The sequence below is a fragment of the Aotus nancymaae genome, unplaced genomic scaffold (assembly GCF_030222135.1).
Source record: "Aotus nancymaae isolate 86718 unplaced genomic scaffold, 86718_ANA_hifiasm-v0.15.2.pri h1tg000049l, whole genome shotgun sequence".
NCBI lineage: Eukaryota > Metazoa > Chordata > Mammalia > Primates > Aotidae > Aotus > Aotus nancymaae.
In genome coordinates, this window is record NW_026988463.1 from 27,812,227 (window position 1) to 27,832,520 (window position 20,294).

The 20,294-nt window shown below is 45.3% G+C and overlaps 1 protein-coding gene and 1 non-coding gene across 2 annotated transcripts in view; both read right to left on the minus strand.

Annotated features, from left to right (window-relative positions):
• Positions 1-617: 617 nt before the first annotated feature.
• Positions 618-20,294, minus strand: part of BCL7C (BAF chromatin remodeling complex subunit BCL7C) — a 54,802-nt gene continuing 35,125 nt past the window's right edge. The window contains exon 6 of the mRNA XM_012469995.3: positions 618-1,060. Coding sequence (XP_012325418.2) covers positions 860-1,060 — 201 coding nt within the window. The 3' untranslated portion in view covers positions 618-859. The remainder of the gene's footprint in view (positions 1,061-20,294) is intronic.
• Positions 13,938-14,044, minus strand: LOC135269191 (U6 spliceosomal RNA). The gene has a single exon (XR_010337484.1). It is a non-coding gene; the product is annotated as a U6 spliceosomal RNA (small nuclear RNA).

Below are 20,294 nucleotides of genomic sequence, written 5' to 3' on the forward strand. Positions count from 1 at the left end.
AAGTGAAGAGCTTGGTGAAGGGCCTGGGAACCACCCAAAAGGCTCACTCGCTCTGCTTCTCGGGCAAGGATTCTCCAGGTAGGTTAGGCCACTGGCTCTCCGCGCCAGAAGTCTCCGCGCCTCCACACGGTTCCATAGCTAGAGGCCGGCGCCTGCGCTGAAAGGCCACTGGTCCACGTGGGTTCCCAGGTTGGCCTGTGAGGCTGGTGCCCTGGTGGAAGCGCCTGATGCACGTCCTCGAGCGCAGGAGATCACCCAGCGCTGGCGTCCCTAAGCCCTAGAGGGCAGGGCGGCTACCGCGCGGGGGTCTCTGCGCGTGCGCAGGCTTCGACGCATGCGTGGACGTCCGAGCGCCACGTTGGCGTCGCGCGGTGCAGCGGAAGGCGCGAGGCTGGTGGGTTCCGCGTGCGTGTCCCCGCCACGGTGCCTGTCCCCTATGGACCCGGAGGCTCAGCACCGGCGGGACTCCGGACTAGGCGCCTCTCCCGGGGTGGAAGGCGCCTCGCATGGCACACTGGAGCCTCTGGGCGGGTGGCCGTGCGGGTGCGTGAGGAGGTGGGCGAGGCAGCCCGGTGTACCCCTCCCCGGTACTCGCGGGCGGCTGGGCCTCTTGCAAGGCGGCCTCGGGCGCTGGGTGTGGTCCGAGTTCTGCCTCAAGCCCTTCCCACGCATTTGGGTGCCGGTGGCTAACCAGTTGGTGCTGTGGCCTTAGGTTCGGGCAGATGTAGGGCCGCTCGCCCCGATGTTACCGCGGTGGGTGAGCTAGGAAGCTCTTTCCGCCCTTAGGGCACAGGTAGTGGCTGGAATTGGGGGCAACCAAGGGAGGCTTTAGGGGCCTTGGCTTGCTCGGGGAGCCCACTCACCTCCCCTTACCCTGGGGGATCGTTCTGGGTGCCCTTGGGGACTTGCTGCCTCCCCCGGGAGCTCTGGTGTCCGGCACCGCGGTGGAAGTGGGCCGGGCATTTGTTCGGAGGCCCCTCCTGGGCAGGAGCCTCCTGAGGGGCTCTGTCTTCAGCCCCTTTTCGTGGAGGGCTCTCCTCGTCATTCTCACTCCCGAATCCTGTAAGAAGAAAAGAAGAATCTGAGTAGTGTTTCCTCTTCTCACCCCACTGACTTTCCACCAACCTGCCCCATTTAGGCCTTCTTAATTGCTTTTGCAAGCGATTAAGTTCTGTATATTTGACAGCAGGCAGAGGGTGAGGCAAGGCCTTGTAGGAAACCTATAGAACCTCAGCTTTTGAAATTAGTACTGGGTTTGAATCCCAGTTCCAACCATTACTTGTAGTGTAATCTTGGGAAAGCTACATAACTTCTTAAAGTTTAGCTGTAAGACGGAGACAGCGGTACCGGCAGCCTCAAATGTTCTGTCAGTGTGGTTGGTGTATCCACAGGCCATCAGGGATATGTTAAATTGGAAAGATAAATATAAACCTTTACCTTTAAGAAAATTTTTGGCCGGGCACGGTGGCATATCCCTGTAATCCCAGCACTTTGGGAGGCTGAGGCGGGTGGATCACCTGAGGTCAGGAGTTCAAGACCAGCCTGACCAATGTGGTGAAACCCTGTCTCTACTAAAAATATAAAAATTAGTTGGGCGTGGTGGCATGCACCTGTAATCCCAGCTACTCAGGAGGCTGAGACAGGAGAATCGCTTGAACCTGGGAGGTGGAAGTGGCAGTGAGCCGAGATTGCACCGCTGCACTCCATCCTGGACGACAGAGCAAGACTGTCTGGAAAAAAAAAAATCTGGAAGAGCACGGTGGTTTAGCCTGTTATCCCAGCACTTTGTGAGGGAGGCCAAAGAAGGATGATTGCTTGGGTTCAAGGCTAGCCTGGGGCCAGGCTTGGTGGCTCATGCCTCTAATCCCGGTACTTTGGGAGGCCAAGGTGGGCAGATCATTTGAGGTGAGAAGTTCCAGACCAGCCTGGCCAACATGGTGAAACCCCGTCTCTACTAAAAATATAAAAATTAGCTGTGCATGGTGGTGTGGAACCTGAAATCCCAGCTACTATGCTGAGGCACGAGAATTGCTTGAGCCTGGGAGGCAGAGGTTGCAGTGAGCTGAGATTGCACCACTGCACTCCAGCCTGTGTGACAGAGTGAGACTCCATCTCAAAAAAAAAAAAGGACCAGCCTGGGTAACATAGCGAGATTCCATCTTTATAAAATATTTAAAAATTAGCCCAGCATGATGGCATGTGCCTGTAGTCCCAGCTATTGGGGTGGGGGATGGGGTGGCAAGGTGAGAGGATCACTTTAGCCTGAGAGGTCCAAGCTGCAGAGAGCTATGATCATGCTACTGCACTCCAGCCTGGGCAACAAAGCGAGAACCTGTCTCTCCCTCTCTTTCTTTCTTTCTTTTTTTTTTTTAAGACAGAGTCTTGCTCTGTTGCTCAGGCTGGAGTCCAGTGGTGCAATCATAGCTCACTGCAGCCTCAAACTCCATATTCAAGCAGTCCTCCCACTTTAGCCTCCCAAGTAGCAGGGACTTAGGTGCACATCACCATGCTTGGTTAATTTTTGTATTTTTTGTAGAGATGGGGTTTTGCCATGTTGCCCAGACTGGTCTTGAACTTTTGGGCTCAAGTAATCTACCCACTTCAGCCTCCCAGAGTGCTGGGATTACAGGTATGAGCCACTCGCCTGGCCAAGACCCTGTCTCTTTAAAAAATTCTTGTTCAACTGTCGTCACTGAGTGAAACTTTGCCACCCTACTAACACTTATGTATATCCTTAATACCCAGTTAGTTGTTGGTGCCTAATAGCATTTATCATTAAAATAACCAGGAGTTCTTGGAGGGTAGCTGATTACTTTTTTTTTTTTTTTTTGAGATGGATTCTTGCTCTGTTGTCCATGCTGGACGGAATACAGTGGCTCCATCTCAGCTCACTGCACGCTCTGCCTACCAGGATCAAGCAATTCTCCCACCTCAGCCTCCCAAGTAGCTGGGATTACAGGCACCTGCCACCATGCCCCCCGAATTTTTTGTATTTTTTTAGTAGAGACGGGGTTTCACCATGTTGGCCAGGCTGGTCTTGAACTCCTGACCTCAGGTGATCCACCTGCCTTGGCCTCCCAAAGTGCTGGGATTACAGGGGTGAGCCACCGTGCCCTGCCTGATTACATTTCTTGAGACAAGAAAAATCAGGATGGGTTTATAGGATCCTGTTAATACCAGAAAAAAAAAAAAAATATATATATATATATATATATAGAGAGAGAGAGAGAGAGAGAGAGAGAAAGAGAGAGAGAGAGAGAGAAAGAGAGAAAGAGAGAGGGAGGGAGGGAGTTTTGCTCTTGTTGCCCAGACTGGAGTGCAATGGCGTAATCTTGGCTCACCTCAACCTCAACCTCCGCCTCCAGGGTTCAAGATACTCTGCCTCAGCCTCCCATGTAGCTGGGATTACAGGCATGTGCCACCACACCTGGCTAATTTTTGTATTTTTTTAGTAGAAGTGGGGTTTCTCCATGTTGCTCAGGCTGGTCTCGAACTCCCAACCTCAGGTGATTCACCTGCCTTGGCCTCCCAAAGTGCTGGGATTACAGGCATGAGCCACAGTGCCAGGCTGGTAAGGATATTTTCTTTCTTCTTTTTTTTTTTTTTTGAGACAGAGTCTTGCTCTGTTGCCTAGACTGGAGTGCAGTGGTGCAATCTCAGCTCATCATAACCTCCATTTCCCTGGTTCAAGTGATTCTCCTGCCTCAGCCTCCTGAGTAGCTAGGACTACAGGCGCCTTCCACCACGCCCAGCTAATTTTTGTATCTTTAGTAGAGATGGGGTTTCACCATGTTGGCCAGGCTGGTCTCGAAGTCCTGACCTCAGGTGATCCACCCACCTTGGCCTCCCAAAGTGTTGGGATTACAGGTCTGAGCCACTTGTGGCTGCCAAAGATGACTGCTACTAGCTATAACAATTTTAATTATGCTTAAGTAAAATGTCTGGGAAACGATGTCTTTAAGTCCTTAAAAGTAGAAAGTTATGATAGAGTCTTCAAAAAGGTAATTGTACTCTCTAATAAAGGTAATAACAATAAAATATAATTTGACAACTGTTGTCAGTAGGAGTATTAATATATAGGCATTTTGTTTCTTCTGTTTTTCTTCTCTAAGGAATAAATGTAAACTTGTTTTTATCTGTGCAAAAAGGAAAGAATAGAACCAGAGAACTCTGTCTGGTAACCCTGGGAAAAGCAAACCTCCACCATGACTGGACAACACTTATGAACCCGTAAAGTGACCAGGTAGGAGATTTCAGTAGTTTGTTCTGAATAGTAGTTTGATGATGAATTACTCATGTGCCCTAATGACAACTAACTTAAACACGACTCCTTATCGCCAGTGTTTCTTTAAAGTTTCCCAGGTCGAGAACTATTTTTTTTAGTAAAGAACTATTTTCTCAATCTGGGAAACTTTAAAGAAATACTGATCTTTAGGTCCCTTTACAAAAGATACCCAGATAGAAATGTAACATGGTGCAGGTACCATGGGAAATAGGCAAGTTCTCAGAAACAATCCAGAGTGTATAAAGAACTCCTGCAATCAACAACAAGAAAAAATCCCAATTGAAAAAATGGCAAATAGCTGGGTGCAGTGGCTCACGCCTGTGATCCCAGCACTTTGGGAGGCCTAGGTGGGTGGATCACTTGAGATCAGGAGTTTGAGACCAGCCTGGCCAACGTAGTGAAACCCCATCTCTACTGAAAATACAAAGTTAGCTGGGCCTGATGTTGCATGCCTATAATCCCAGCTACCTGGTGTTGCACGCCTATAACCCCAGGCTGAGGGAGAAGAATCCCTGGAATCTGGGAGGTGGAGGCTGCAGTAAGCTGAGATTGCACCACTGCACTCCAGCCTAGGCAACAGAGCAAGACTCCATCTCAAAAAAAAAAAAAGAAAAAGGCCAGGCACGGTGGCTCATGCCTGTAATCCAAGCACTTTGGAAGACAAGGCAGGTGGATCACGAGGTCAGGAGATGGAGACCATCCTGGCCAACATGGTGAAATCCTGTTTCTAATAAAAATATAAAAATTAGCTGGGCGTGGTGGCGTGTGCCTGTAATCCCAGCTAGTCAGGAGGCTGAGGCAGGAGAGTCGTGTGAACCAGGGTGTTGGAGGTTGCAGTGAGCTGAGATAGTGCCACTGCGCTCCAGCCTGGGTGAGAGTGAGACTCCATCTCCCCCCCAAAAAAAAAAAAAAATGCAAAGGACTAGACATTTATCTAAATAAGATATACAGTGGTCAACAAGCACATGAGAAAATGCTCATCACTAATCATTAGGGAAATGCAAATCAAAGCCACAGTGATATCACCTGACACCCATCAGGATGGCTACTGTCAACAGAAAATAAGTGTTTGGTGAGAATGTAGAGAAATGGAAACCCTTGTCCACTGTTGGTAGAAATGTAAAATGGTGCAGGTACTATGGGAAATAGGCAAGTTATCAGAAACCATCTAGCAATTCCAACTGCTGGGTATATACCAAAAATAATTGAAAGCAAGGTCTCAAAGATACTGAAACACCCATAGCAGCAGTATTCACAGTAGTAAAAGGAGGGAAGTGCCAATTGACAGATGAGTGGATAAACAAAATGTGTTATTAACATAGAGAGGAATGTTATTCAGCCTTGAAAAGGAAGAGAGTTCTGACTCATGCTATAACATGGATAAACCCAGAGGACATCATGTTAAGTGAATCTAGCCACAAAAGGATAAATACTGTATGATTCCACTTATATGAAATACCTAGAGCTGTCAAATTCATAGAAACAGAAAGTGGAAGGTGGTTGCCAAGGCATGGGGGGAGGGGAGAAGGGAGAGTTATTGTTTAATGAGTACAGTTTTCAGTTTTGCAATATGAAAAGAGAGTCCTGGGCTGGGCATGGTGGTTCACGCCTGTAATTCCAGCAGTTTGGGCGGCTGAGGTAGGCTGGTTGCTTGAGCCCAGGAGTTTGAGACCAGTCTGGGCAACATGGTGAAACTCCATCTCTACAAAATACAAAAATTAGCCAGGTGTGATGGTGCATGTCTGTAGTCCCAACTACTTGAGAGGCTGAATTGGGAGGATCACCTGAGCCTGGGGAGGTGAGGCTACAGAGAGTTGCGATCATGCCACTGCATTGCATTCCACTAACTGTACAAATCTCTGTTTACCTGTTGTTGTTGTTGTTTAAAAAAATGGTGCTAGGGCTAATGATCAGTGGCTCAGGTCTGAAGTCGTAGAACTATGCCACCTGATTCCATGTCTCTGTCTAGATCCTGCCACTTCAGCTTTTTCTGAGACAGTTTCCTTTGTTTTTTAGGGTAGAGTAGGATTACAAAATCTCTAGGAAGGTATAAAGATAATAACTGCAGCACTTTGGGGGCCAGGAGTTTGAGACCAGCCTGGCTAACATGGTGAAACTTCATTTCTACTAAAAATACAAAAAATTAGCCGGGCACCTGTAATCCCAGCTACTCAGGAGGCCGAAACAGGAGAATCACTTGAACTTCAGAGGCAGAGAGTGCAGTGAGCCAAGATCGAGCCATTACACTCCAGCTTGGGCAGCAAGAGTGAGACTCCATCTCAAAAATACTAATAATAATAACTGGTAGAATTACTGAAACTCTCGAAAGGTATACAAATTGGAACTCAAAAAGATGTCAGAATAAGAGTAAGAATAATTTGGGAGACTGAGATGGAAAGATCTATTGAGACCAGAAGTTTGAGACCAGCCTGGCCAATATAGTGAGATGCTATCTCTACAAAAAATTTAAACAAATTATCTAGGGGTATTCCCAGTTACTCAGGAGGCTGAGGGTGGGAGGCAGGAGTTAGAGGCTACAGTGAACCATAATTGCACCAGTACACTCCAACCTGGGTGACAGAGTGAGACCCTGTCTCAAAGAAAAAAAAATCAATGGTTTTTAGAACTTTATAACCAGTTTTGATGGCAGAGTTTTAGTAAATTCTATAATCATTGTATTTATGCTTAAAATGTATGAAGTAGTTGAAAGAACCAGCCATACTGAATTTGTATTTGCAGTTTAAATTATTTAAGATACATTAGTTGGTCAAATTTGTGATCAAAACCAAAATCACCTATGGGAAAAATGGCTTTTAATTTTTTTGTTGTTAAATGGAGTCTAATAAATTAAGCAATTAAATGGTATAGCAGGGAGTGGCTATTTCTTTCCAGCCCAGAAGCATCTCAGATATTAAATAATCTATCAGTGTGTTCTTGTGAGGACTTTAAGAAGATGCAGATACTGGGCCTGCAACACAGGACATGTGCAAATCCAATTCAAATGAGTTAGTTTGTTGAAGAGGGCAGGGGATGGTAGCAGGAGCAGACATCGGAGAGGCATAGTGCAGAGAGGAGCTCTCCCAGGCATGCTGTCTGGCTGATCAGGTGGCCAGTCAGTCGATTGGCACATGCTAACTGAGCCGCAACAAGGTGCCAGCCACTGGAGACGTGATGGTGAATAATTCAGGGACCTACCATTTTTCCTCCTCCATGGACTTCTCTCAAGTCCTACTGGCTATCTTAGCCACAAACAATTCCCTACCACACTTTTCCCCTCGGGATTTTCATGACTAGAACCAGGATGTTCCAGGCTTGGCTTCTTTCCTGTCCCAGGTTGGGCCACTAGCTTCACCACAGAACAGCCCAACAGTCTCAATTCAGGGCACAGGCACTCAGCTAATCTCCACCAATGTGGTTAGGAGTGTGGGCTTTGGATTGGATGACAGAGCTTTGAATCCTGACTCAGCTTCTTCTTATCTGTGATATTGGGCAAATAATATAACATTACAAAGCCTCAGTTTTCTTATCTGTATAGTAGGATAATAATCCCTACCCAAAAGGAATGTGATGATTAAATGAGATTATGTGAGCGTATATGTATATAGTATATAGATATAGATCAGAGATAGATGGTAGGTAGCTAGGTAGGTAGGTTGATAGATGATTGATAGATATATAGATAGATTAGATAGATAGTGGCACTGAGTAACATTAGTGGCTGCTATTATTGCCTTAATATTCCAGTTTCTTCAGGGATTGCTCCTTGGAGGATTTTGGATATTTGTTTGTTTTTGAGATGGAATCTTGCTCTATCACCCAGGCTGGACTGCAATGGTGTGCAATGGCACACTGCAATCTCCATCTCCTGGGTTCAAGCGATTCTCCTGCTTCAGCCTCCCAAGTAGCTGGGATTACAGGCATGCGCCACCACACCTGGCTAATTTGTGTATTTTTAGTAGAGATGGGGTTTCTTCATGTTGACCAAGCTGGTCTTGAACCTCGCCCAGAGGATTTTGGATGTTTGTTTGTGAATGAATATAAACAAACAGATTAGGCCAGGTGCAGTGGCTCACACCTGTAATCCCAGCACTTTGGGAGGCTGAGGCAGGTGGATCACTTGAAGTCAGGAGTTTGAGACCACCCTGGCCAACATGGCGAAACTCTGTCTCTACTAAAAAAATACAAAAAATTAGCCAGGCTTGGTGGCACTCACCTGTAGTCCTAGCTACTCGGGAAGCTGAGGCAAGAATTACTTGAACCCAGGAGGCGGAGGTTGTAGTGAGCAAGATCACGCCGCTGCACTCCACCCTCAGCGAAAGAGGGAGACTCTCAAAAAAAAAAAAAAAAAACCAAAAAACCCAAACAGATTAGATCAGACCAGTGACAGAATGTTTTTTTCTGGGTATTAATTCATTATAGCATTTTCAGGAAGTTTTAGCCATTTTATTTCACATTTCCCCCAAATCGCAGATAAATCAATTAAGAATGTCAGAAAGATTCTGGGAAAAAATGTCTCTATAGACAATAGCCGGGGTGGGCAAGTGGTTGCAATGCACAGGGTGTATCTGAGCCCACAGGATCTACTAAGATCAGGGCCACTCACAACTCCCAGAGGTGGGTGCCATTCACTGCCAGGTAAACAGAGATCTGTAGATTTAGTGCAACGGATTTCCAACAGATAACAGTACCTTGTTTTAAGGAAAGGGCACCTTTTTTCCATTTAACACAAAGTTGCTAAGAATTTATGAATGAGCTGAAGAGCTGACTGTGGTTTCTCTAGAGGATAGAGTGTGTACCACACTTACTTGTCTATTGGCCTAGATTAGGATCTAAGAAACCTGTGGCAGAGAGGGACCGTCTTCTAAATTTGGGGCAATGAATGGGATTCCCTGGTGTGATAGACAGGATTCTAAAGACGCCTCCCTCAAGATTCCTGTCCCCTGGTTATTCAGTCGAGCACTGATCTAGGTCCTATCTTTTAGAAACACTCTTTGTGTAGAATCTAAAAAGAAAGAATTTGGCAGATGTAATTAAAATTCCAAGTCAGTTGATATTAGGATACTGAGATTATCACCCAATCAGGTAGCCATTTTAAAAGCAAGGTTTTTGGCTGGGTGCAGTAGCTCACGCCTGTAATCCCAACACTTTGAGAGGCCAAGGCGGGCAGTTCACAAGGTCAGGAGATTGAGACCATCCTGGCCAACATGGTGAAACCCTGTCTCTACTAAAAAGACAAAAATTAGCTGGGCATGGTGGCGCGTGCCTGTAATCCCAGCTACTCCAGAGGCTGAGGCAGGAGAATCGCTTGAACCTGGGGGTCAAAGGTTGCAGTGAGCTGAGATCGAGCCATTGCACTCCAGCCTGGCTATAGAGCGAGACTCCATCTCAAAAAAAAAAAAAAAAAAAGACAAAGTTTTCTCTAGCTGGTAGTAGAACAGGAAGTTATGAGAGGCATTTGAGGCATTGCTGACTTCAAGACGGAGGAAGCCATGTGTTGAAGAATGCAGAGGCCTCCAGAGAGCTGCCTCTAGCCAGCATCCAGCAAGGAGCTGAATTTGGCTAACAATCTAAATGAGCTTGGAAGTGTATTCTTCCTCAAAGCATCTGGATAAGAGCTCAGCTCAGCCAACACCTAGACTTTGCCCTTGCAAGACTGAGCTGAGAACCCAGTCAAGCCCATACAATGGGACTTAGGGAACTGTGAGATAATAAATGGTTGTGGCTTTAAACTGCTAAATGTGTAATGATTTGTTATGCAGCAATAGGAAACAAATATATTTGTTTCATGAAAGAGCTCAGCTGGCGAGAACTTGGGAATCCCTCCAGGAGGGGGTCCTGTCAGCTGTCTTGAATTATGTTGGTGGCGAGAACACATTTTCCCCACTTATGTAGATAGAGACCTACTGGTGTAACACTACTGATCTTTCCCCACCTCCCGACTTACTTAGGAAGGAATGGAGTTATTAGGAAGGAGAAATGATATGTCTGTATACTTGTTCCTTCCTCTGTTTTTCCCCTTGAGAGTGAAACTGTTGCCTAAGAACTTAGGTTCTGTTCTACACCGTCAAATTCCAAGTTGTTTTTCTTTTCTTCTTTTCTTTCTTTTTTTTTTTTTTTTGAGATGGAGTCTCACTCTTGCTCAGGCTGGAGTGCAGTGGCATGATCTCAGCTCATTGCCACCTCCGCCTCCCAGGTTCAAGCGATTCTTCTGCATCAGCCTCCCAAGAAACTGGGATTACAGGCGCATGCCACCATGGCTGGCTAATTTTTGTATTTTGAGTAGAGACAGGATTTACCATGTTGGCCAGGATGGTCTCAATCTCCTGACCTCATGATCTGCCTGCCTCCCAAAGTGCTGGGATTACAGGTGTGAGCCACTGCGCCTGGCTGTCAAATTCCAAGTCTTACAAGGGCCTGTCAAGATCTAGTACTGCCTGTGACCATGGATGGGTAAACATGGTCCAGAACTCAGGAAGAAGAGAGATGTATTAATTATGTTCTCAGTCTGCTAAAGACATACCCGAGACTGGGTAATTTATAAAGGAAAGAGGTTTAATTGACTCACAGTTCAGCATGGCTGGGGAGGCCTCAGAAAATGTACAATCATGGCAGAAGGGGAAGCAAACATGTCCTTCTTCACATGGCAGCAGGAATAAGAAGTTCCTAGCAAAGTGGGAAAAGCCCCTTATAAAACTGTCAGATCTCATGAGAACTCAGTCACGGTCACAAGAACAGGATGGAGGTAATTGCCCCCATGATTCAATTACCTCCCACCTGGTTCCTCCTATGAAACATGGGAATTATGGGGACAACAATTCAAGATGAGATTTGGGTGGGAACGCAGCCAAACCATATCAAAGGATATAATTAATGGTCTCCCTCATCTCTCCCACCCCGGCCAGAAACCACATATAAACATGCAGCCCTGGAAGAATTGACCTAATCTGGTCACCTTTGAAAACTTAGAAGAGAGCTGCACAGGAGGAAAGATGCCTGCCTGCACTTGAAAAGCCCTGTAGGTAAGGCTTCCCATTCATGACTTAATAGTTGGATAGTGGTCTCCAAATTTGTTTAATATTGGGTGTTGTGGACTGAATTGTATTTCCTGCTGCCCACCCCAATTAAGAAGTCCTGATACCTCAGAATGTTACTGTATTTCGAGAGGGCTTTAAAGTGGTAATTGAATTACAGTGAAGTCGTTAGGGTGGGCTCTAATGCAATATGACTGGTACACTTAAGAGGAAATTTAGACACAGACGTGTGCAAAGTAAAGACCACGTAGAGACACAAGGAGAAGACGGCCATCTACTGACAATGAGAAATGCCTCAGAAGAAACCAACCCTGCTGAAACCTTGATCTTGGACTTCCAGCTTCCACAACTATGAGAAAATAAATTTCTGCTGTTTAAGGCACCCAATCTGTGGTGCTTCATTATGTTATGCCTAACTAGCGAACACACTGGCCACTCAAGAGGAAACTTGTCTTATACTACTTGCCTCTGTTTGATAGAACCTAATATACTATTCTGACTACTAATTGTAAATAAAATAATGAATAAAGAAAAGTTACAGCCCATCTAAGGGACTCAGAAACCAAAGGAGAGAAGATCAGTCCAGTCCCTGGATGAAATGGCTTTAACCAAAGTAAAATTGATTGAGGTCTGTTTTTTTTAAAAAAAAAAAAGTTACAAGAGCTCAAACTTCCTTGTCACCAATCCTGTTCCTTCCACATCCCTGACCATCCAGCCAAACCATGAGCAACTGCCCATGCATTAGTATAGGTCTATACTTCTGGCCATTTATCATGCCAGACATAGGAAGCAAATGTACTACTCAAAATCCCATCCATCGCAAGGCCATGACAGCAGATTATGCAGACTCCTCTGTAATGAAGGACACTCCAGGAGGTCATGGGGTCTAATGGAGGGAGAGGAAGACAATGTAGCAGGAGTTGGTGTTGGGCAGGCTGCCGTGGCTCATGCCAGTTATCCCAGCACTTTGGGAGGCTGAAGCAGTAGGATTGCTTGAGACCAGGAGTTTGAGACCAGCCTGGGCAATATAGTGAGACCTTGTCTCTACTAAAAACAAAAAAGTTAGCTAGGCATGGTGGCAGGTACCTGTAGTCCCAGCTACTTGGGAGGCCAAGGTGTGAGGATGACTTGAGCCTGGGAGGTTGAGTCTGCAGTGAGCCGTGATCGTGCCACTGCACTCCAGCCTGAGTGACAGAGTGAGACCCTGGCTCAAAAGAAAAGTCATTGAAGAAGTCTTGATTCTTCTATGTGTGCTTGCTAGAGTTTGCTTCTAGTGTGTTTGCTAGAGGCTGCATGTAGCATCCCTGTTTGCCATGGACACTGAGTGTTACCGGATCTGCTGGATCTTAAGCACCACACAGTAGAGCAGCATGTGATGTAAAGCATTCGGGACTTCCTGCAGAGCTTTCTCTCGCTCCAGTCCCTGCTCAAAACTAGCAGCATAGACTGGGCACTGTGGGTCATGCCCGTAATCCCAGAACTTTAGGAGGCTGAGGTGGGTGGATCACTTGAGGTCAGGAGTTCAAGACCAGCCTGGCCAACATGATGAAACCCCATCTCTACTAAAAATACAAAGAATGGCCAGGCATTGTGGCACATGCCTGTAATCCCAGCTACTTGGGATACTGAGGCAGGAGAATCTCTGGAACCTAGGAGGCATAGGCTGCAGTGAGCCGAGATTGTGTCATTGCACTCCAGCCTTGGCGACAAAATAAGACTCTGCTTCAAAGAAAGAAAAAGAAGGAAGGAAGAAGGAAGGAAGGAGGGAAAGAAGGCAGGCAGGCAGGCAAACTAGTAGCTTTACAGGTAACCCCATCGAAGAAATATGTCGCCTCCAAAATCCAAATAGGCCTGCTAAGCACTGTGCCTGTTTTAGAGGGGAGTAGGTTGTATGAGGTACAACTTGTCTTTCACCTTAGAGGAGATATCTGTATGTACTTGAGACCACTGAATCCCCAGAAACTTCACGCAGGTGGTGGGTTCTGAAGTCTTGTGGGGTTTGTCTCCCACCTTCTAGTTTGCATATGTCTTACTAAGCAGTGAAAGTGTTACTTGTTATTTCCTGCTCGTCAGATCCAATAACATCAACATAGTGACAAGATGATCAAGATCTCTGAAGACTGTATTATGGCAGAGCAGAACTGACAGGTTTGAAGCAACCTGAAGATATATAGTGGCTTTGCCAGCTGAAAGCAAACTGTTTCTGGGGGATGCTACATTTGGTATGGAGGAAAAGCCAGGTTGATAGCTGCATGCCACATGCCAGGGGCATACCGATTTGCTCCAAGAAAGATACTGTATCTGGGAACAGCAGCTACAATTGGAGTCACCATCTGATAAAGTTTATGATAGTACACAGTCATTCTCTGAGATGCATCTGATGTCTGCACAGGCCAAACTGCTGGGTTAAATGGGTATGTGATAGGTGTCATCACTCTTGCTGCTTTTAATTTTTTGGTGGCAGCATTAATCTCTGTGCTTTCCTCAGGAATGTGGTATTTCTACTAGTTTATATTCTCTGTAGGGAGGGGAAGTTCCAGAGGCTTTCACTTAGCTTTTCCTGTCATACTGGTCTTCAGTCTATCATTCAGAGAGCCTGTGTGGGGATTCTGACACTATGTCAGTTTTCACTTTTTTTTTTAATTTGACGTGTCATCCTTGCACAGGGGCCATGCTAATCTTCTCTGTATCATTCCAATTTTAGTATATGTGCTGCCGAAGCAAGCACACTATGTCAGTTTTCAATCAGTTGTCTCAACTCTCAATGTCACCCTCCGATACCTGCTCTAAGATTAACGGGCTGGACTTTTCATGCGTTTCTCCTTGTAAATAACATGATGTTATGCTTTGTTTGTCAGTAGAGGGCGCTGGAGGGACACTGGAAGAAGAAGGGATGCTCTTCCTGGTTCTGGTCCTGTTAGGTTTCATTTTTCTTGCTCTTGCTGCACAGTTTTTCAGGGGCAGATCCCAGTGGTTCTCTGCCCTAGATTCATGACCAGAGTGAAAGTCCTTGGGGGAGCTCAGAGACCCCAGTTTGCAACCACTTTGCCACGTTCCCTCCCCCATTGTGGACACCACAAATCCCACACCACGTGCTGCCTTTGCAGTGTGACTCCTGGCACTTGGACTGTTTTTGCACACCCACCACTGATCCTGACCCTCACGCGGCTTCCTCTAGCACTGAAGTCTGGCAGAGCAAGCTTCTCCAGTACTTGACTTACGTAGCAGTCTAGTTTTCTCCGGCACTGTGCTCTCACCAAGCGCGCTTTCACTAACAGGTAGAAAGCATGGCTTTCTCCAGCACTTGCTTCCTGTATGGGTACAGCTTCCTCAGGCACTGGGCTCTCGCTGAGCCTACATGCTCTTGTGCTTGACTCCTCTAACAGCCTGCCTCTCTTATAGTTACTTTTGCCTGGTATATCTTGTTACTCCTTTTACTTACAAACTATTTATCTTTGACTGGAAAGATGGCAATACAGTCATGTGTTGGTTAACAGTGGGGATACATTCTGAGAAATGCGTCATGGGCGATTTTGTCATTGTGCAGACATCATGGAATGTAGTTACACAAACCTAGATGGTATAACCTGCTCCTACAAGTCTAGACTATATGATACAGATTATTACTCCTAGGCTGCAGATGTGTACAGCATGTTACTGTCCTGAATACTGCAGGTGATACACACACACATATATATATATATATATGTATAATACTGTAACATGATGGTAAGTATTTGTATATTTAAACACAGAAAAGGTACAGTAAAAATACAGCATAAAAGATAAAATGGTATGCCACACTTGTATGCCATGATAAATACCTAGGGCACTTAACAGGAACAGAGGCTGCAGGCCTGGAAGTTGCCCTAGATGAGTTAGTAAGTCAGTAGTAAGTGAATGTGAAGGCCTAGGACATTATGGTACACCACCGTAGGCTTTATGAATGCTGTATATATAGGCTACACTAAATTTACAAAAAATATTTTTTCTTCAGTAATAAATTAATTTTAGCTAACTATAACTTTTGGTGCAAAAGTAATTGTGGTTTCAGACCATGAATTTTAAGTCATAACTAGGCTCAAACACATCTTTATTAATCAAAATAGGAACTATTACAATCAACACATTTTTTTCCAATGAGAAATCAGTATGTTTATTCCTGTAGTGTAAAAATCTGTGCTTTGGGATTCAGCAAATTCTTGGAAAACATTTTCTGCACCCTGCTGGTTGTGGAAGCATTTTTCCTGCAAAAAGCTGTCGGGATGCTTGAGGAAGTGGTAGTCAGTTGGCAAGAGGTCAGGTGAATATGGCAGATGAGGTAACTTCATAGCCCAATTTGTTCAACTTTTTTCCTTTTCTTTTTTTTAAGAGATGGGGTCTCGCTATGTTGCCCAGGCTGGAGTGCAGTGGCTATTCACAGGTGCGATCCCACTACTGATCAGCACGGGAGTTTTGACCTGCTCTGTTTCTGACCTGGGCCGGTTCACCCCTTCTTAGGCAACCTGGTGGTCCCCTGCTCCCGGGAGGTCACCATAATGAAGCCGAACTTAGTGCGGACAGCCGATGGGCATAGCACGCTACAGCCCAGAACTCCTGGACTCAAGCGATCCTCCAGCCTCAGCCTCCCGAGTAGCTGGGACTACAAGCACTGCGCCCAGCTGGTCTCGAACTCCTAACCTCAGGTGATCCACCCATCTCATACTCCCAAAGTGCTGGGATTATAGGTGTGAGCCACGGTACCCGGCCTCAACTTTTGAAGCGTTGGTTATGTGTTGGTTGTGCAATGTGCAGTTGTTGTCGTGGGGAATAGGCCCTTTCTGTTGACCAATGCCGCTGCAGGCCTTGCAGTTTTCGGTGCATCTCATCAGTTTGCTGAGCATACTTCTCTGATGTAATGGTTTCACTGGGATTCAGAAAGCTGCAGTGGATCAGACCAGCAGCAGGCCACCCAACAGTGACCATGACCTTTTTTTGGTGCAAGGTTGGGTTTGGGAAGTGCTTTGGAGATTCTTCTCAGTCCAGCCACAGAGCTGGTTGTTGCCGGTTGCCATATAAAATCCACTTTTTGTCTTACGTCACAATCTGATCAAGAAATGGTTCATTGTCATTGCGTAGAATAAGATGACACTTCAATACAACAATTTTTTTGATTTTTGGTCAGCTCATGAGGCACCTGCTTATCAAGTTTTTCACCTTTCCAGTTTGCTTCAAATGCCAAATGGCCATAGAATGGTTGAGTTCCTTGGCAACTTCTCATGTAGTTTTAAGAGGATCAGCTTCAATGATTGCTTTCAATTGGTCATTGTCAACTTCCGATGGCCGGACACTATGCTCCTCATCTTCAAGGCCCTCCTCTTCTTTGCAAAACTTCTTGAGCCACCACTGTACTGTACGTTCATTAGCAATTCCTTCACCAAATGTGTTGTTGATGTTGCGAGTTGTTTCCACTGCTTTATGACCCATTTTGAACTTGAATAAGAAAATCGCTCGAATTTGCTTTTTGTCTAACATCATTTCCATAGTCTAAAATAAACGTAAAATAAACAGCAGTAATAAGTCATTAAAAAAATAAAGTGAGAAATGCCCTTTAAAATGATGTATAACATAACCACATTTATTTAAGAATGTATTCTAGGTCAGGCACAGTGGCTCATGCCTATAATCCCAGCACTTTGGGAGGCCGAGGCAGGTGGATCATGAGGTCAGGAGTTTGAGACCAGACTGGCCAATATAGTGAAACCCCTTCTCTACTAAAACTACAAAAGTTAGCCAGGCATGATGGCACTCACCTGTAGTCCCAGCTACTTGGGAGGCTGAGGCAGGAGAATTGCTTGAACCTGGGAGGCAGAGGTTACAGTGAGCCGAGATCACACCACTGTACTCCAGCCTGGGCAACAGAGTGAGATTCAGTCTCAAAAAAAAAAAGAGAGAGAAACAAAAAGAATATTCCAAAACCAAATGGCAAATTCCAACAATTTCTTTTGCACTCACCTAATAACTTTATTACTTTTTTTTTTTGAGACAGAGTCTCACTTTGTCACCTAGGCTGGAGTGCAGTGGTATGATATTGGCTCACTGCAACCTCTGCCTCCCCGATTTGACGATTCTCCTGCCTCAGCCTCCCGAGTAGCTGGGATTACAGGTACATGCCACCATGCCTGGCTATTTTTGTATTTTTAGTAGAGATGGGGTTTCACCATATTGGTCAGGCTGGTCTCGAACTCCTAACCTCAGGTGATCCACCCGCCTTGGCCTCCAAAAGTGCTCAGATTACAGGTGTAAACCACCTCGCCCAGCTAAACTTTTTAATTTTTTAAACTTACTGGTTCTTTTGTCAATAAGCTTATTAATAAGCGTTATTACACTTAGCTTACAGTACACATTGTACAGCTGTAAAAAAATACTTCCTTTCTTTATATCCTTATTCTAGAAGCTTTTTCTATTTTATTTAATTAAATAATTAATTTATTTTTTGAGGTGGAGTTTCCCTCTTGTTACCTAGGCTGAAGTGCAGTGGCACGATCTTGGCTCACCGCAACCTCCGCCTTCTGAGTTCAAGCGATTCTTCTGCCTCAGCCTCCCGAGTAGCTGGGATTACAGGCGTGCACCATCATGCCTGGTGAATTTTGTATTTTTTTTTTAGTAGAGACAGGGTTTCTCCATGTTGGCGAGGCTGGTCTTGAACGCCTGATCTCAGGTGATGCCCCCGCCTAGGCCTCCCAAAGTGCTGGTATTACAGGCATGAGCCACTGCACCCAGCCAACTTTTTCTATTTTAAAAAGTATATTTTTCAGTATTTTAAACTTTTTGTTAAAAACTAAGACACATATACACACACACACATTAGCCTAGCCTACACAAGGTCAAGATCATCAAGATCACTGTCTTCCACCGCTACATCTTGCCCCACTGGAAGGTCTTCAGAGGCAGTAACACACATGGAGCTGTCATCTTCTATGATAACACATTCTTCTGGAATCCCTCCTGTAGGACCTGCCTGAGGCTCTTCTTGAGGGACTATCACTCTTTCAGAAAATGTTCATCGTGGTTTGCTTGGTTTCTTTCTTTCTGTTTTAAATCATACATTTGCTTGTAAACAGATAATGCACCATGAACATATCTTTCTATTAATGAAAACCTTTCAGTGTTGGGGTCCATGTTTTCAGCATTTTAAGGAGTTTGTTGAGGTCTGCAGTGGTTTCTGCTAAACCCTTCATGTGAATTTTCTTCTGGGTTTTTCGTCTCCTGCAGTTTCTTTTTTCTCTTGCCTCTTCAGCTATGTGTTCCTGTTCCAGTTCCAACATCTCCTCGTTAGTCAGTTCCTCAGGAATTACCTCTAGGCGCTCTACCATGTCATCCTCTTCCACACTCAGGTTAAAATTATTTGCCACCTCAACCAAAAGTTTATTGATTTTTGACACCTCCTCATCCTTGACAAATACTTTGAAGTCATGGACCAACCTTTTGAGTGTCTTCTTCTGGATGGCATTCATACTGCATGATGACATCACCCCAAGTCTAAGCAGGCTTCTTGATGCAGTCATAGACATGTTGTAATCCTTCCAGAATTGTCTGTGTCTTCTTCAGCTGCAGTAATCACCTGGGCAAAGGTCCTCCTCAGGTAATAGGCCTTAAAAGCTGCTACACCTCCTTGATCCATTAGTTGAAACAAAGAGGTGGTGTTTGGAGGGGAAAGCAGCATTTAGATATTGGGATGAATATCACCAGTAAAAGGAGGATATACAGGAGGCTTATCAACAATAAGCAAAATCTTGACAAATATATTATTCTCCAAATAGCATTTCTGCATTTCTCTGGCAAAACAATTCAGGACTGCATCTTGGAAGAGGAGCTAGGTCATCCGTGACTTTATTTATTTATTTATTTTGCCTAGGCTGGAGTGCAATGGCACCATCTTGACTCACTGCAACCTCCGCCTCCTGGGTTCAAGTGATTCTCTTGCCTCAGCTCCTCGAGTAGCTGGGATTGCAGGTGCCTGCCACCATACCTGGCTAAGTTTTGTATTTTTAGTAGAGGTGGGTTTTCTCCATGTTGGTCAGGGTGGTCTCGAACTCCTGACCTCAGGTGATCCACCTGCCTTGGCCTCCCAAAGTGCTGGGATTACAGGCGTGAGCCACGGTGCCAGACCATCTGTGACTTCTTATTGCTCCTGTAGTACACTGGCCATGTACGCTTACTGATATGCTTAAAGGCCCTGTGGTTCTCACTGTGTCAGATCACAGAGGGTTTCAATTTGTAGCCTACAACATTGTCCCCAAGGAAGACTGTTATCCTGTTCTTCAAAGCATTGAGACCTGGCATTGACTTGGCCTCCTTATGGTGAAAGTCCTCTTAGGCATCCATTTTCAGAATAGGGAAGTTTCATCCACATTGAAGATTTTCTCTGTTAAGTGATTTTCCTGCACAATCAGTTTATCTTTTGCAGTTTTCAAAAATTCTTCAGCTGGCTTCACATCAGCACTCACAGACTCACCACTCACTTTTTTTTTTTTTTGAGACGGAGTCTTGCTCTGTCACCCAGGCTGACATGCAGTGGTGTGTTCACAGCTCACTGCAACCTCCGCCTCCTGGGTTCAAGCAGTTCTCCTGCCTCAGCCTCCTGAGTGGCTGGGATTACAGGCGCATGCCAACAAACCTGACTAATTTATTTTTTATTTTTTATTTTTAGTAGAGACAGGGTTTCACTATGTTGGTTAGGCCAGTCATGAGTTCCTGATCTCAAGTGATCCACCCACCTCAGCCTCCCAAAGTGCTGGGATTACAAAGGTGAGTCACCACACCCAACCTCACCACTCACTTTTACATTATGTAATTAATAACATAATTAATCATTTAAACCACTCAGAGCTAGCAATAATTCAGCATAATAATTGGGTCTAGCCTTTTCTTTTAATTACAAGCAGACTTTGGCTTTGGCTGAGATCATGATGGTGCTGAAAAAGCTATGCTTCTGT